The following is a 17778-nucleotide window of genomic DNA, read 5'->3' as shown; positions in this document are numbered from 1 at the left end:
TATATAAGAGAAAAGTCCTGGAATGATGTACCATGTGACAGTAAAAAAGTCTGGATTTGTGAAAAAAATGTAGAGATAATTTAACCCACCAGAAAAGATGTAAGATGTAAAATCATGACAAATATATGTAGTCATATAATATCACCATTGATTTCAGGTAGTCAGCTGATTTTAAGTGAAAGCAGAGAGGCAGAAGAAAAGACAACCAACATAATACTTTGTTTATAAAGTTGGTGTGCAGGCTGTTGTCTGTATATTATATAATCTTATATAAAGCTTCTCCAGCTTTTCTCAACATATTCCAGAAAAAAACCTGAGTGCCATAAACATGTGGACTGATCTGTGTGAGGGAGGAGGGAGGTAGTGACGTGGCATTTCAAACCATATAGTTTTATCCTTCCACACTGAGTAGTAAAATCTCCATCTTACTTACTTTTTTTTTTTTTTTTTAAATTTAAGACAACTCAAATGACCAGAGCTGATCAGCTTTTTGAATGAAAAGTACTAGTAACTTACTTAAACTGAGTTCTAAAAACAAGTTGATAAAAACTCAGTCTACTTGATATTTTTAGTTAAACACATTATTAGATTTTACAGTGTGAAAAGAATTTAGATAATGTTCAAATTTTCATTTAAAAATATATATCTTTACCTAAATGTGAATGGATTTTGCCACAATTAAACAAATATGTAGGACTACTTTCTTCCATTTGCCTAATATCACTAAAATTAGAAACATCTGGTCTCAAAGTGACACTGAAAAATGGCAGATGACCGACGATGTGGAGGTGGTAGTAGCGGACCTGAAGGCTGCGTGGCCCCTGCAGCCCCAGGCGAAGCGGAGGCTGGACCAGATGAGGCGGAAGCGGAGGCTGGACCAGACGAAGCTGGTGCGGACGCTGAAGCAGAAGCTGGACCAGGCGATGCTGATGCTGAAGCTGAAGTTGGACCAGGCGACGCTGATGAGGATGAAGACACGGAGGCTGGACCAGACGAGGATGATGAGGATGCGGAGGCTGGACCAGGCGAGGCTGAAGCAGAAGCGGAGGCTGGACCAGGCGAGGCTGAAGCAGAAGCGGAGGCTGGACCAGGCGAGGCTGCAGCAGCTGATGAGGAGGCTGAAGCTGGACCAGGCGAAGCAGCTGATGAGGAGGCTGAAGCTGGACCAGGCGAAGCAGCTGATGAGGAGGCTGAAGCTGGACCAGGCGAAGCAGCTGATGAGGGGGCTGAAGCTGGACCAGGCGAAGCAGCTGATGAGGATGCTGAAGCAGAGGCCGGACCAGGCGATGCTGAAGCAGAAGCCGGACTAGGCGATGCTGATGAGGATGCTGGAGCAGATGCTGGACCAGGCGATGAGGATGCTGAAGCAGATGCTGAAACCGGACCAGGCGAGGCCGAAGACACGGGGGCTGGACCAGGCGAGGCCGAAGACTCTGAGGCCGCAGCAGGCAAGGACGATGAAGCTGCAGCAGGCGAGGACGATGAAGCTGCAGCAGGCGAGGATGATGAAGCTGCAGCTGGTGATGAGACTGCAGCTGGTGATGAGACTGCAGCTGATGGCTGGACGGGCTCCTCGGGCCCCCCAGCTGACGAGGCAGGACGCTGGACGGGCTCCTCGGGCCCCCCAGCTGACGAGGCAGGACGCTGGACAGGCTCCTCGGGCCCCCCAGCAAAAACAGTCTCAGAACCAGCAGGTGCGGAGACCTCTGGCAGGAACGCAACAGGACCAGCAGGCACACGGGCCTCTGGCAGGGACAGAACAGGACCAGCAGGCACACGGGCCTCTGGCAGGGACAGAACAGGACCAGCAGGCACACGGGCCTCTGGCAAACACATAGCGGCCTGCAGCTGCGCAGAGCATTGACCCTGCTCAGGCAGCGACAGCCGGGTGCAGTCCTCAGCTGGCTTCTTAAACTCCAGGGGTCCAGAGTCTGATGGGGGCTGAAACCCAGCCTCTGGGGAGGCCCTGGTGTGCATCTCAGTCTCAGAACTGGCCAGCCTTTGAGGAATGTTGACATTATTATTAGATTTGTCTCTCTGCTTGGAATGGATGGGCGAGGAATAGTGTCTTTCGGGTAGAATTGACTTGTATTGTTTTACAGGTGAAGCAACTGACACAGGATGCAGGGCTGGTGGCTGCTGAACAGGAGGCTGAACTGAAGGTGACTGACATAATGGTTGTGATGACAACGGTGGTGAAGTTGGAGACTGAACGGAGGATAAGACTGGAATCCTCAAGACTGGAACTGCTGTCAAGTGTTAAAGATGTTGCAGAGATAAAACAGAAAACTGTTGAAAATGATCAGTTTTAAAGTGTAATGTATTACATGGAAAGGAAGAAAGCATTTCCTATTTAAAAACTGAAGCAATGAAAATTGGGCTCCACTCTCCTTTCACTCATAAACAACCCAAAATGCTTGAATATCTTGAAGCAGCAGCAGGATACAAATTCACCATCGGAATAATGAAAAACATAATATAAAAACTAAAACAAAATAGTGCAAAACTGAGAAAGGATTACAATTTTTCAAACTGTAATGTAATTAATCTAAGTTTATTTACTGTATATCACCCTCTGATATAAAACATGTCATCTCAAGGCAGCTAAGACTTTAAAGCTAAGACTTTACAGTGTTATATAGAACGGTGTAACTAATGAAACAATAAGAAACACATGATTCTATATTTCCAATCATTTGAAGTATTGGCTCCATATCAAATATACAAGAGTCAAATAAAATAATGTCATATAATGTTTTACTCTAATGTAAATACTTGTCTTACTTTATAATTCCTTTACTGCAATTTTTAAAACTATGCCGATAAACTGCTGTAACTGAGGTTGCTTTTATTTTAAGCATTAGTATTAGTGGTGCAGTAGTTAGCATTGTCTGTGAAGGTTCTCAGTCATCCAGGTAATCGTAGTCAAAGGAGCTTGCAAAGAAAAGCGTCTGGACTTCTTTAAGTTACTTGAAGACGTTTCACCTCTCATCCGAGAAGCTTCTTCAATTCTAAGGTCAAATGGTGGAGAGATATAAACCTAGTGGGAGTATCCCCCCACAGAGGGACAAAAGGACCCCCTGATGATCCTCTAATCGCCTGAGCCAAGGTGTGAAACTGGGTGTGGGTCCCAATCAGCCAGAGTTTCGGGTGAGTTCATTGTGAAACCTGGCCCCACCTTATCATGCGAATTCCTGAAATCAGATGGCCCAGGATGTGAGTGGGCGTTAAGGCGTCTGGGAAGGGATCTCAAAACTGGATTATAGATGGCAGAGAGTTGGTGTCGTAAACCACCGCCTCTGTTCAAAGATGGTCGCTCACAGTGGACATAGATGGCTTCTTTCACTCCTCTTTCAAACCATCTGTCCTCTCTGTCCAAAATGTGAACATTGGCATCCTCGAAAGAGTGTCCTTTATCCTTAAGATGCAGATGGACGGCTGAGTCTTGTCCTGTGGAGGTGGCTCTTCTGTGTTGTGCCATGCACTTGTGAAGTGGCTGTTTGGTCTCTCCAATGTAGAGGTCTGGGCATTCCTCGCTGCACTGTACAGCATACACCACATTGTTAAGTCTGTGTTTTGGCGTTTTGTCTTTCGGGTGAACCAGTTTTTGTCTGAGCATGTTGCTGGGTCTGAAATGCACCGGGATGTCATGCTTGGAGAAAACTCTCCTGAGTTTTTCTGATACACCAGCTACATAGGGGATGACAATGTTGTTGCGTCTGTCCTTCTTATCCTCCCTCGCTGGTGTCTGATCTTCTTTTCTGTGCCTGTTTGCTGACTTTAAGAACACCCATTTAGGATAGCCGCACGTTTTGAATGCTTCCTTTACATGTGTGTGTTCCTTCTTTTTCCCTTCAGGCTTAGAGGGAACATGTTCTGCCCGGTAGTGTAGGGTCCTAATTACTCCAAGTTTGTGTTCCAGAGGGTGATGGGAGTCAAACAGGAGGTACTGGTCCGTGTGTGTGGGCTTCCGGTAAACTTCGATGTTGAGGTTGCCATTCTCTTCAATGTGCACAGCGCAGTCCAGGAAAGGCAAACAGTTGTCCTTTGTGTCTTCCCTGGTGAACTTGATGTTTTTATCCACAGCGTTAATGTGCGCAGTGAAGGATTCCACTTCTTGTGTCTTGATTTTGACCCAGGTGTCGTCCACATATCTGTACCAGTGGCTGGGTACTCTTCCTTTGAAAGAGCCAAGAGCCTTCCTTTCCACTTCCTCCATGTAAAGGTTGGCTACAATAGGTGACACGGGGGAGCCCATGGCACAGCCATGTTTTTGTCTGTAAAAGCCTTCGTTGTATTTGAAATATGTAGTGGTGAGGCAGAGGAGCTGTCTTCTTGTAGTCGTTTTCTGACAGTCTCCACTGCCTCCGTGGTGGGTATGCAAGTGAAGAGAGAGACTACATCAAAGGACACCATGGTTTCATCTGGATCCAGGGTAAGTTTCTGGACCTTGTCAGTGAAGTCGGTGGAGTTCTTGATGTGGTGTGGGGTGTTCCCCACGAGAGGAGCAAGGATGGTAGCAAGGTGTTTAGCAATGTTATAAGTGGCTGAGTTTATGCTACTGACTATGGGTCTGAGTGGGACAAGCTTCCTTGTGGATTTTAGGAAGTCCGTAAATGCAGGGTATGGCATCCCCCGGGTAAAGGCGGTGATATGTAAGGTGATTTTGTCCTTTTCAAAGTCTTGAAGGCAAGCTATAACTTTCTTTTTGTAGCTGCTTGTGGGGTCTCGCTTTAAGGCTTCGTAGGTATTGTTGTCACTGAGGAGAGTGGTGATCTTTGTATGGTAATCTGTAGTGTTTAGGACCACGGTGCATCTTCCCTCATCTTCCCCAAGCTCCTTTGACTACGATGACCTGGATGACTGAGAACCTTCACAGACATATTGCCGTACATTTTGGGAGGAACACCCTTCAACTGGTGCGGGAGTATGAAAGGGAATCAAGGAAACTAGCGGGTTATAGGAACCATCTCCGTTTCAACCTAAGATGTAGACAAAGCAGAGTTGTTCCTAAGAGCCTGCGCCTTGGATCCACTGTCAAGGGATACAGAGCAGACTTGATTCTACAGAGAGCACAAAATCACCTTTTAAGTGAAAGGATAAGACAGGTCCATTTCACTATAGATGCCCTCCAGATCAAGATCAGCCAGACTCTGCAGGAACTGGAAACCCTTCTACCCTCTCCAATCTTAGAAGAGGTTTACAAGTTTGTGGACAAGGCCCAGCGGGCCCAACACTCTAAAGGAAAAGAAAGACAACGCAGGAAATTTCACACCTTGCTTTCAAAAACACACACTCCTCATTCTGAACCTACACAACCCAGAGAAGAAAACACACCTGAAGACAGTCAGGAGAAATGGGTTAAGAACTTTTCAGACAGGAATCTCACTGAACCTGAAAAGAGAGTATTAGCCAAAGGACTCAATTTTGCCATTTCTCCACAGCAGTTGCCCATAGTGGACCTCATCACAGCCACAGAATCTGCCATACGGATTAATAAATTATCAAAGACAGAAGCAGAGCAAATCAGGATGAAAGTCTCAGCCACCCTCTCCAGTGCCAAAGTCCCTCCGTCCAACCTCACAATACAGGAAAAGAAGGCCGTCGTGTCCCTGAGCAAAGATCACAACATCACTGTTTCACCAGCTGATAAGGGAAGATGCACCGTGGTCCTAAACACTACAGATTACTATACAAAGATCACCACTCTCCTCAGTGACAACAATACCTACGAAGCCTTAAAGCGAGACCCCACAAGCAGCTACAAAAAGAAAGTTATAGCTTGCCTTCAAGACTTTGAAAAGGACAAAATCATTGACCGCCTTACATATCACCGCCTTTACCCGGGGGATGCCATACCCTGCATTTACGGACTTCCTAAAATCCACAAGGAAGCTGTCCCACTCAGACCCATAGTCAGTAGCATAAACTCAGCCACTTATAACATTGCTAAACACCTTGCTACCATCCTTGCTCCTCTCGTGGGGAACACCCCACACCACATCAAGAACTCCACCGACTTCACTGACAAGGTCCAGAAACTTACCCTGGATCCAGATGAAACCATGGTGTCCTTTGATGTAGTCTCTCTCTTCACTTGCATACCCACCACGGAGGCAGTGGAGACTGTCAGAAAACGACTACAAGAAGACAGCTCCTTGGAGGACAGGACCAACTTCACACCCGATCAGATCTGCACACTGTTAGACCTCTGCCTCACCACTACATATTTCTTCCATTTGCCTAATATCACTAAAATTAGAAACATCTGGTCTCAGAGTGACACTGAAAAACTAGTTCACGCGTTTACTACTTCTAGGCTGGACTACTGTAATTCATTATTATCAGGATATCCTAAAAACTTCCTGAAAAGCTTTTAGTTGATCCAAAATGCTGCAGCAACAGTACTGACAGGGACTAGAAAAAGAGAGCATATTTCTCATATACTGGCTTCCCTTCATTGGCTCCCTGTTTATTCCAGAATCTAATTCAAAATCCTTCTCCCCGCATACACGGTCTTAAATAATCAGACAAGAATAAATAGTGCCATAGGACCCCAGTAGAGCACTTCACTCTCAGACTGCAGGCTTACTTGTAGTTCCTAGAACAGGGGTCGGCAACCCTGAGCACGCATGCCACAGCTGGCACGCGAAGGGTTAACTGATGGCACGACCATAGCTGGACTGGCCATCGGGCATTTGCCTGGTATGCCTGATGGTCATTTTTCGTTTTTATGGGCCGATGATTTTTCGTTTTTTTTTTTCTTTCTTTTTTTTGTTACTTTCGAACAGTATAAACAATGACAGGTGGTGGATTGGCCAGATGCTGGCTGATGTGTAATAACTAGGGCTATCTCGATATCCTTTAGCTGGATGGCGATATACAATATATATCTTGATATTTCTTTAAAGCCATATAGTAGGAACAAAAAGAGAGTTCTCAGTCATGCTGTGTCCCAGATCTCACACAGGCACTTTTATTAACATACAGCGCAGATGTACATCAAAAAAATTGGTCAGAAATAAATTATCAGCAATTATTAAATAATAATGCTCCATAAATAAAGTAAAACAATGTTGTTTTTGTGCATAACAAAAAGCTCACAATTGTGCCGTCAAAATGTAAACTAAAAATACACTGAGCATAATAACAAAGACAGACAGATTTCCCAGCTGCTTTGTTCCCAAGTTCTACTGCGCGACTGACAGCCTGGAGTTTGAAATCTGCTTCGTAACCGTGTCTCTTAACAGGTACCATTTGTGGTCCTAATACACACACACAATATGGTATTATTACGGTAATATTACTCTGCAAGGCTCCTGACTACCGCAGCTGTAATGCTCCCACAATCCATCAAGCAGTGCAGCTTCGCAGCTTACCAAAGTCGCACTAAAACAATTTTTGACAGATTGCTGCCTGCCGTGTACCACATAAAATCAGTTCGCGGTCAGTAAGCACAACCAGAATTCATAAAAAAGGCACACTGTCGATTTTTGACAAAATGAAAAGATTTTAGTGTAAGGTTATAGTTGGAAAAATACAGTATACGAGTTTTGTAAGGTAGTTTGTATCGGGGCAGGAGGTTGGGAGACTTCGCGGTCTGGGATACAGCATACAGTTTCACACACTTTTTATTTTGCACTTTATGGCGCTGTTGTAAATGGTGAAAACACTAGTACTGCTAGCTGCACGCCACCAATGCGTTAACGGGCTAACTGCTAACGCTAACCGCAACGCTAACGTGTTGTCCTCTTTGATAGCTTCTGTGTCCATCTTGTCGTTGCCTGCAGGTGAAGCAATGGGGGAGGGGGAGTTGTGTTCAGTGAAGGAGAGAGGCGAGGCAGAGTAACTTTGCGTAGAGACAATAGTGGATGAAAGAGAGACAAACTTGCGGTTCCACAAGTATAATTATAACGTAACGCGAGATCTCGCAAAACAAACTCGGGATCTCGCAAAACAAACTCGGGATCTCACAAAACTTTTGAAAGATCTCGCAAAACAAACTCGGGATCTCGCAAAAGTTTTGCGAGATCTCGCAAAAGTTTTAGCCGCATACTTCGGACGCTGGCTTGAAGCCGACCGGGAGGTCAAGGCACGATGTGCCGGGAAAGCGGTGTTCCTCCCGGCTGTATTAAACCTCCCGTTAACTTCGAGCTAACGGGAAGAATGCGGCTAAAACTTTTGGGAGATCTCGCAAAAGTTTTGCGAGATCCCGAGTTTGTTTTGCGAGATCCCGAATTTGTTTTGCGAGATCCCAAATTTGTTTTGCGAGATCCCGAGTTTGTTTTGCGAGATCTCGCAAAAGTCCGTCTTGATTTTTTTTCCTCCCATGTCCCCTGCGGGGCTCTGTACAATATGTCACCCAGTCCGAGTAATAACCACCTGATGGGTGGATGAGAGAAAGGGGAGGCAGGAGGAGGAAAGACCCGAGGCGGCCGCTGGCCCGAGTGTCAGGTGAACTTCAGGTAAGAAGTTATGACCTGCAGTCTATCTGGATCAGATATAAACCAAGTTTAGGTGTAGTCATAGCTGGACTGGCCATCGGGCATACCGGGCATTTGCCCGAAGGGCCGATGGTGATTTTTAGTTTTTATGGGCCGATGATTTTTTATTTTTTTCCGGTAACGGTACAAACAATGAAAGGTGGTGGATTGGTCAGATGCTGGCCGGTGTGTAAAAATAACTCAGTTGTTTGGTGGTGGTTATAGCGGAGCTTCCACAGATTCAGTAACATTAGCAAGTGGTGGAGGACAGCAGGTGGATGAGAGAAAGGGGAGGCAGGAGAAGGAGAGACCTGAGGCGGCCGCTGGCCCGAGTGTCAGGTGAACTGAACTTCAGGGAAGAAGTTATGACCTGCAGTCTATTTGGGTCAGATATAAACCAAGTTTAGGTGGAGTTTATTTTCGTTTTGCTGACTTTTTACCGTCAGTTACAATAACTTGTACTGCGTACTAGCTAGCATGACGGCGTTTCTATACATCTGGGTGGGTGTTATGATGTTACTGATAGTGAACTTTATTTTATTCATAAGGTTAGTTAGTAGAGTTGCCAACCGTCCCGTAAAAAGACGGAAATGTCCCGCATTCAGAGAAAATATTATGCGTTTCGTATTGAGCTGAAAAGGAACACAGTTTGTCCTGTACTTCAGCTAGGATGGAAAAAACACAAAGCTGGAATTATTCTGTTTTTACGCTGTCAGCTGCCTCTTCTTCGTTCATTCTTTCCCCTCCCTCTCCTGTTTCTACTTCAATGAATATGATCATGAAACTGATCAATGATCAGCTGATCAGCTTTTCTCTCTTGTTTATCGCCCACTTTGCGCCAGAAAGAGGAAACCAGCGGATGTCGCGTTAAACAACAGCAGCATGTTTAAGCTTGATCAGCTGTTGTTAGAATTTATTTAATATTAATTTCAAGTATCAGCTGATGTTTGCTGGAGCCACAGCTGTTAAGCTGCTGGTCATGATATCGGTTTGGATATGTGGTGAGAGATCTTTATGGTTTAGCACACCAGCTAATGCTCTTTTATCAGTCTGCTAATACACATCTGGTAAGAGATACAGATGCATAAAAAGTCACACCAAATGATTCCTGAACAGTTCTTACCCTACAAATGTAACCACACTGAACTGAAAACCACTAAACCCATTTGTACTTCCTCTTTATTTATCCCTTAATACATTTTTTATTCGGCAGCACGGTGGCACGGTGGTTAGCACTGTTGCCGCACAGCAAGAAGGTCCTGAGTTCAATTCCACCATCAGGCCAGGGTCTTTCTGTGTGGAGTTTGCATGTTCTCCCCGTGTTTGCGTGGGTTCTCTCCGGGTACTCCGGCTTCCTCCCACCGTCCAAAGACATGCAGCTTGTGGGGATAGGTTAATTGATTAATCCAAATTGTCACTAGGTGTGAATGTGAGTGTGAATGGTTGTCTGTCCCTATGTGTTAGCCCTGCAACAGACTGGCGACCTGTCCAGGGTGTACCCCGCCTTTCGCCCTATGACAGCTGGGATAGGCTCCAGCGCCCCCCGCGACCCTGAAAAAGATAAGCGGAAGCGAATGGATGGACATTTTTTATTCTCATGTTGGTGTTTATAGTATTATTATTATGCATGAGTCCATATCCTGGCAGTGCACCATAATTTTCGTTGTACATTCTTATATAATGACAATAAATGTAATTTTCTTATCTGTTTGATACCTGCACACAGAAAGAAAACTCTGCAGACTGGTTGCTTTGAGCTTTGCACTTCTGTGTATTCTTCAAGCTACACTCAACATTTCACTGCGACTGGCTTTTTGTGAGTCAATTTACATTTTCTTTGTAATGTGACCATAAATTCACCATCTGAATAATATAAGAACAGAATGACAGAGACCGTTACAGTTTGAAGAATTGCAATTAATTTAACTTGAATCAGGTTCATTCATGTGGCACTCTGGTGGTGTAGTTACTTAAGGAAATGTTTGCTCTTACAGACAGTTCTGATACAACAACAACACCAGATTGTGAGGCCATTATGAAAAACTTGACTAAAGAAGAAGACATTAAAATGAATGAATTAGGTGAGTGTAACGCTAAACAGTATTATCATTATTAACATTGCTGTTTGTTATTTTCTTGAGCATAATTTTGAAGGTTCAGTTTTACTGTCCTTTGCAGCTCGCTATATCCAACGAGGATGGATATACTTCAAACACAGTTTATATTACGTTTCATCTACTGAAAACACCTGGAATGACAGCAGAGAGGACTGTCTGCAGAGAGGGGCAGACTTGGTGATTATCAACAGCAGAGAGGAACAGGTACAGTATATAGGAGCAAAATCTGTTTCTGAGACACAAAGACAAAAGTGTAAAACTCAGATGTATTTTATATTATTGTTCATTTCTTTTTCTGTGAATAAGAACTTCATAAGAGAGTTAAAAAATCGGACATGGATTGGACTGACTGACGCAGAAAAAGAACAGACATGGAAATGGGTGGATGGGACTACACCTACCATCAGGTTTCACACTTTATGTTTGTTACATAACTCTTTCATAAATTATTATTGGTAACTTGCATTTTAAGATAAAGTGTAGGTGTAAATTCTTGTCCTTGTGTGTAGTTGTTTGTTCAGTACGGTGGCCCCTAGAGACAAAGCACGTACAAACTCCAAAACACTTGCTAACTCCAAAACACTTGCAAACTCCAAAACACTTGCAAAGTATCTGAGGCTGAGACCACAGGACAGTAAAACATGATTGTTGGGCTTCATTTCTGTAGTGAACAGTCATTTAAGATTAGTTAGTAAATAACAATTAGCTAATGTTGTTCATGAGACTAAAGTCATATCACTTTGGTAATGTAAATATAATATGGCAAATATTATAGTTATTATATTAATCATTATTGGCTATTACAGCAGTGAACATGAACTCTGTGTCAAATACTGAGCCTCAGTACAGATTCAAGTTGCAGTTATTTATATGTCTTATCACCTTAAATCTTCACTCAAAGACAAGTATCTTTGACAGTGCATATATAGGTGTATCATATATAAGAGACAAATGTTGTTCCTTCAGTATGTTGGCATTACTATATTTGGCTCATTGCTTACATATATTTATAAAAAGAAAATGTACGAGCTGTGATAACTGTTTCTGATAAAATGAAGAGTAGACTGATATATGAAATATTCCTTTATTGGGTGAGAAAATCAGACCATGTCATAACTGCTGTAGCTGTAAGTCATACAGAATAGATATCAGAGCCTTAAACAGGCTGACTTCTGCTAAATGGGTCAAACTGGGCAGAAAGTCTACAAACACATAACATCCTTATAGAATATGATGTAACACTATAGATCAATGTAACCACGGTAACTTCTGACCCCACTTCCGCCAGTCCCTTTATTGTGGCGGGAATGAATCCTGTATAAGTTCCGGGTCAATCAGCTGCATGTCCCTGCTCCTCTGGCTGCTGTTGTCCCTGTGGTTGGCGTACTTGTCAGATATCGACAAATTTTGCACTACAGGCCAGTTGACAGCGTGCAATAACCCGGCCGATTCATTCATCTTTACACTACCTCACAATCGACTCAACGGTGAGTTATTTGTTTGTTTTGTCACAATTAATGACAATGCGGAGCCGCGATCGCACATCCTAAAACGCCAGTAAGCTAAAGCTAGGCTAGCGACAGTAAGTGCAATTACTAGTTTTATTTATTGAATATTGTTGTTTTTGTTTATTCCGTTATGGACGAATGTTGACTTAATGTATCTAGAGTTGAACGAGTGATTTGATTTTTGTAGTTTTGTCCGTTTTGGATGTTTTTTGTTACTTTTCTGATGAAATGCCAAAACGGCCTATGAGATTTTGCATTGAGTTAAATTCCATTGAACTTATTGAATCTGTTGCGCAACACCTGTGATTAAATGAGTTTTGTAAACATATTTGATTAACTTTGAATAATATTTATTAGCTTTAACGCTGATATACTTTGATGGGACCCATGAGAATGTTTTTCTATAATAGTATTTAGAATGAAATTCATTATAAGAGATGATGGTTTATTGATTGTTGTATGAAACGTGGCATTGATTACTTGACTTTGTTATTTATGGATTTTGTCACAGCAGTAGAATGCTGTTTCGTTTTCTTCTGTGAATGATTTATGTTTTTGACCTTGTTTAGGTCAGGTTTTTTTTTCTCCCGCAATCAGCCCTGATCAGCGCGAGATGGCGAGCCACCCGACCACCGCTACGTTGCGGTAGGATTATGAACCTATGGACTGAATCAAACTGTTGACACATGACCTATCACAGGTCCATGGAACTAAAATAAATCACATACTGGACTACACCTCATTCCACCTCCCTTTTGGAACCCAATAAGCTGTTTTGTATTGTCAACATTATTTTTGGTTGTGATATATATGCATATTTATTTATTTTTTGTACATCTGTCTATATATTCCTCATAACAAACATAATATATATATTTTGAGCTCAACTTTGATTTCCTGTGTTTTATTCACACCCTCAGGCTCCATAGTCGAAACTTATTCTGATAGCTCATTGTCTATGAGGCTGCAGTCAGGCGCCCTGGTCCTTTAACCGCGTTACATCAACTTACCTCAGAATATATAAAGCATATAAACAATTACAGCAATATGATGCAACTGTCAGGGTTCCTGGGTCGGTGACCCAGTGTTTTCAGTTTTGTTCATGTTCAGTTTATTTTGCCACTTCCATGTGCTCACTTCCTGCTTTTCCTGTGTCAGCTCGTCTTGTGTCATTAGCCAGATTATGTTCAGCTGTGTACTCACTGGTCTCTCATTATCATCCTCATCAGTCTGTGTATTTAAGCACTCTGTTTCTACTCGTTCACTGTCGTGTCATTGATGTTAATGTCGTCTGTGTGTTCAGTTTGTCAACCAGCCAGTCAGTCAGTCCTTTGTTCGTTCATTCAGCCAGCCAGCCATTTCCTACCTCTGTACTGTTTGTTCACTCCTTCGGCAATAAACATCCACCTTCACCTACCTGCCTGTGAGTCCAGCGTTTGGGTCCTCCTTCTCTCATCCACGACACTACTCCTGACAGCAACAAACACAGCAGTACTACTAATGCAAAATACTCAAAGCTTTATAGAAATGAAACATTTATTTTTAGCTCCATTCTGCTGCTGATACATACTTTAGGTTTCTGAATATTAAACTTGTTGCTGCCTTTCATAGTGTGTAACTTGAAGGCCCTGAGTACTTTGTCCCACACTGAAAACACTGGAATGATCAAATTATTTGAACATTACCTAATAAGACTGATTCAGGACAGACGATTAGTTATTTAAACTTTCCTAGCAGTCCTTCACAAACAGGGAACAGTCTGTCTATTCTCTCCATCTGTCAGCTGCTGCTGGCTCTTCCTCCTCCTCCTCTTCCTCACACCCTGCTGAGTTTGTCCTGGTGGATCATCAGGGGTGCAAAGCCTCACAGATGATGTGCAGCAGTGGGTCCCTCAGTCTGTCCTCACTCTGGACACTTGCAGTTGTCACACATGGAAATCAAATGTGTGATAAGATGCAGGATTCAAACACAAGTGTGACTTATTAATGAATGTTCATACTTTTATTACACAGAGAGAAAGAAAAAGAGAGAGAGTGCAGGACAGCCAGACAGACAGATGACAGTCTCAGGTGTACACACTGCTACAAAACAGCACAAAAGAAGGAGGATTTAGTGTTTGTGTTATTACGAAACAAGAAGAGTTCCCAGATGGTACAGTGGACACATGTGTGACTCCTGTGATTAAAGCATCTTTCTTTCAGCTTAACGAGTGAACCGTCAGCTCGTTCAAACACACGTTAAAGTCAGTTTGGCTCGACCCCACCGAACAGAGGCAGCAATATAACATAGCTAACATTAACAGTGCAGTGAATCCTGCTTGTGCCGTGATATTCAGGACTGCAAACCGAGCAGCATCACTGACTTTCAGCTTGTTGTGTTTGTGGATATATGACTGACTTTAATTATCCATAAAATCATCACATTCTCTGTACACAGCAAATCCAGCATGTCCAAATTAACACTGTCGGATTTGATTTCAACACTATTAAAGTGTCTATATGGGTCCACACCAGAGAGTGTTAATTTAACTCTTTTTGGAGAGTTGGTACTTTAACTCTGTTTTAGTGTTAAACACCAAATCTGTCTGGAGTTGATAATTTAACACTTGGTGTTAAGAGTTTATATATTAATTCTCCAAGAGTATTTTAGTTTAACTACGTAAGAGTTATCTTCTAATTCATTCTAAAAAGCGGGAATTTTACTGTTCTGAACTTCTAGAAATTTCTTTTGGAAATAAACATTTACTAAAAAGACGCAATGGTTTTTGAAAAACATTTATTCTGAACTGTGCACCACAATTTCAAAACATTTTCTGAAAGATGTAACAGTATACATGTTCTCACTTTCATTAGAATTTTGTTTATCAAAAGGTCTGACATAGGTGAGCTGGTAAATGCAAATAACAGCATTCTCATCACTTATTTCTTCAATACAATATGCATGTCCTTCATTCATCACTTTGTGGAACTTCAACGCACTTCTGCTCTCCCCCATATTCCATCTTCACAAGCATATCCTGTGCGGAGATTGAATAAAAATTTGTTGACCCTAATTAATGGCACAAATAATCCAGTAAACAATTGCAGCACAGTAAAAAAAAAAAAAAAAAAGGAATCCTCTTTGAGCCATTACTTGTGTAAAGTATTTTCCCAAAAGACAAGGACACGGGCAACAGGTAATACTGAACTAAATGTAAAACCTCAACCTTTTTCATTTTTACCTAGACCGTGTGCACAAAACTCTGGAGGGATCTATGCTAACGTAGAATCCAGTCAGGACGTCAGCTACTGCTGTTTGCTCGTGTTTTTTTTATATGGGCGATCGTTTTCAGGCTTCAAGTAGCACCATTATACCAACATTTCACATTCTAGACATTGTTTTAGGTGTATTTGACCAAAAGTTTGACTGAAAATTCACATGCAAGCTTTTTTCAAGGCTGTGGTATTTGCCCGCAGACAATACCTTTCAGCTAGCTAAAACAGAATATTATGCTATCACCGAGCAACATGGCTATTGCCTTTCACACAGCTTTGTCTCAACTCCAAAGAGCCACAGAAGTAAAAGCTAATAGAAATAATTGAAACAATCTTTGAAAAAATGACTTACCAAGCATGGCAAACAACTCAAATACGTAGAGCAAAATGTTCTGAAACGGCTTCACTTCAGCTTCGATTGGAGCCGTGCTGGGGGCGGAGTCTGTGAATGTACTCTGTTGGTGTCATAGCCCCTCTAGGAGTTCAGAGTTAAGAGGTCAAGATGTTTCCATTGTAACACCTCCAGATTTGACATAGAAAAACTCATTTTTAACACTCGATTTTAACTACTATCATTTTACACCTCAGAGTTACATTAAAACAGGGGTCACCAACCTTTTTGAAAGTGAGAGCTACTTCTTGGGTACCGATTAATGTGAAGGGCTACCAGTTTGACACACACTTCTCAAATAACAAATTTCCTCAGTTTAACTTAATTATGTGTTATCATTAATAATTAATGATATTCATCTATGTACGGACACTAATTATGTTAATTATTTTTCACCATAATTATAAAGAATGCAAGTAGGAAACAAGGTAGGAAACATAAATATCAATATGCAACGCTTTATTTCTATATATCTCTGCAAGTATTTACATTTTGAAGTGATCACTTCTACAACATTTTCACTTACCACTAACAAATTTTAACAAATCATGCACTGTTACATACATTATTTTTGTATGTATGTAACATACAAAAAATCAACTTTCAAATTTTACAGAACTTTTCACCAAATTGGCAGCATTTTAAAGCAAATTTTCACATGTTACACTTAACAAACACATTTGTTTTTCAATAATTAAATTCAACTTTGACATGACACTGTAATGTTGCCACTGAGAACATCTAATATGGCTTTCTTTGTCTGTTAGTGGGAAACCTGGCATTGCATGCTGTTCACCAGTGTGTTCTAATCTGGGGTATAACTTGACACTGCAACTCTGAGTGAGTCTTGCAGATGTGCATCGGAGAGGCGTGTTCTGTGTTTGTTCTTGATGAAGTTCATGTCAGAAAAGGCTGATTCACAAAGATAGGTTGAACCAAACAGGCTGGCAACCTTCATAGCTGCTGTGCACACACCACTGTACTTTTCTGTGTCAACAAGGCACCAAAAGTTTGGTGCACCCAGATAGGCTTTGAGGTGGACGTCATTTTGCAATGTTACAATTTCGATTTCCACCTGTCCAGCATCCAAGCTGAACATTGAACTTAGTTGCTCAGCAATGCATGTTGTGTCCACATTCATGAAAGGATTGGAAACAAATGAGACACATGGCTCAAGCTGATCAAGGTCACAAAACCTGTTCTCAAACTCTTGACCAAGTCAGTTTATGACTTGAGTGTACTTTTCTGCAACTTTGTCAAAAGTCTTAGATGCTGAAGCATTGTCTTTCAGCACCATCTGCACAGAGGGAAAGTGCAGCACCTATTTTCTCTGTAAATGCACAGAGAAAATGTTCATCTGGGCTTTAAATCCATTTAAAGCACTTATCATGTCAGCAACAGTCTTACCTTTGCCTTGCAGCTCACAGTTCAAATGGTTCAGTTTCCCAGTAATGTCTGTTAAAAACGCAAGGTCAAGTGTCCACTCAGTGTCCTCCAGCAGAGATGTGTCTTCCCCTTTGGATTGCATGAACTCCTTGATTTCACCCAAAAGTGACAAAAAACGAAGCAAAATCCGTCCCCTGCTGAGCCATCGGATTTCCGTATGTAGTAGCAGGTCACCATATTCAGCTGACAGCTCCTCCAATAGCACCTTGAATGTTCTGTGCTGTTTAGCTCTGGAGCGGATGCTGTTTATGATCTTCACGACGGGAGTCATGACGTGCTCGAAGCCGATCACCTTTGCGCATAACGCCTGCTGGTGAATGATGCAGTGGTAATGCATGAAGTTTGGGAACTCTGTGTCACCTTTACAGTGAGCGATGAATCCCGTATGTCGGCCGATCATAGCAGGAGCCCCGTCGGTAGTCACTGATACCAGCTTTTCCAACGGTACCTTTTTCTTCGCGAAAAACTCCTTCACCACGTTATAGATGTCAACTCCCTTCGTAGTTGTCTTTAGCGGCAGTAGTGTCAGAAGTTCTTCTTTTGTGGAGAAACCATCAAATACCATCCGGATAAAGACCA

At 42.4% G+C, this 17778-nt stretch overlaps 1 protein-coding gene and 2 long non-coding RNA genes across 3 annotated transcripts; 2 read left to right on the top strand and 1 right to left on the bottom strand.

The window, feature by feature from the left end:
* Positions 1 to 10196: 10196 nt before the first annotated feature.
* On the top strand, positions 10197 to 11059 carry LOC113023413 (CD209 antigen-like protein A; the record flags this gene model as incomplete). Its single annotated transcript, XM_080302211.1, has 4 exons — positions 10197 to 10299; positions 10478 to 10564; positions 10662 to 10804; positions 10907 to 11059. Coding segments are annotated over 4 exons (486 nt in total), but the record flags the coding sequence as incomplete, so codon positions are not given.
* A 793-nt stretch (positions 11060 to 11852) lies between these two features.
* LOC145429212 (uncharacterized) lies at positions 11853 to 13524 on the top strand. The gene is made up of 2 exons (XR_013909436.1): positions 11853 to 12087; positions 12678 to 13524. It is a non-coding gene; the product is annotated as an uncharacterized LOC145429212 (long non-coding RNA).
* Positions 13525 to 14866: 1342 nt separating this feature from the next.
* On the bottom strand, positions 14867 to 15916 carry LOC145429213 (uncharacterized). The gene is made up of 2 exons (XR_013909437.1): positions 15715 to 15916; positions 14867 to 15124 (listed from the first exon to the last, which is right to left on the bottom strand). It is a non-coding gene; the product is annotated as an uncharacterized LOC145429213 (long non-coding RNA).
* Positions 15917 to 17778: the final 1862 nt, after the last annotated feature.

This window comes from Astatotilapia calliptera, chromosome 6, assembly GCF_964374335.1.
Source record: "Astatotilapia calliptera chromosome 6, fAstCal68.1, whole genome shotgun sequence".
In the NCBI taxonomy this organism is placed as follows: Eukaryota; Metazoa; Chordata; class Actinopteri; order Cichliformes; family Cichlidae; genus Astatotilapia; species Astatotilapia calliptera.
The sequence above is the reverse complement of the archived record's forward strand: the minus strand, read 5'-3'. Positions and strand labels throughout refer to the sequence as shown.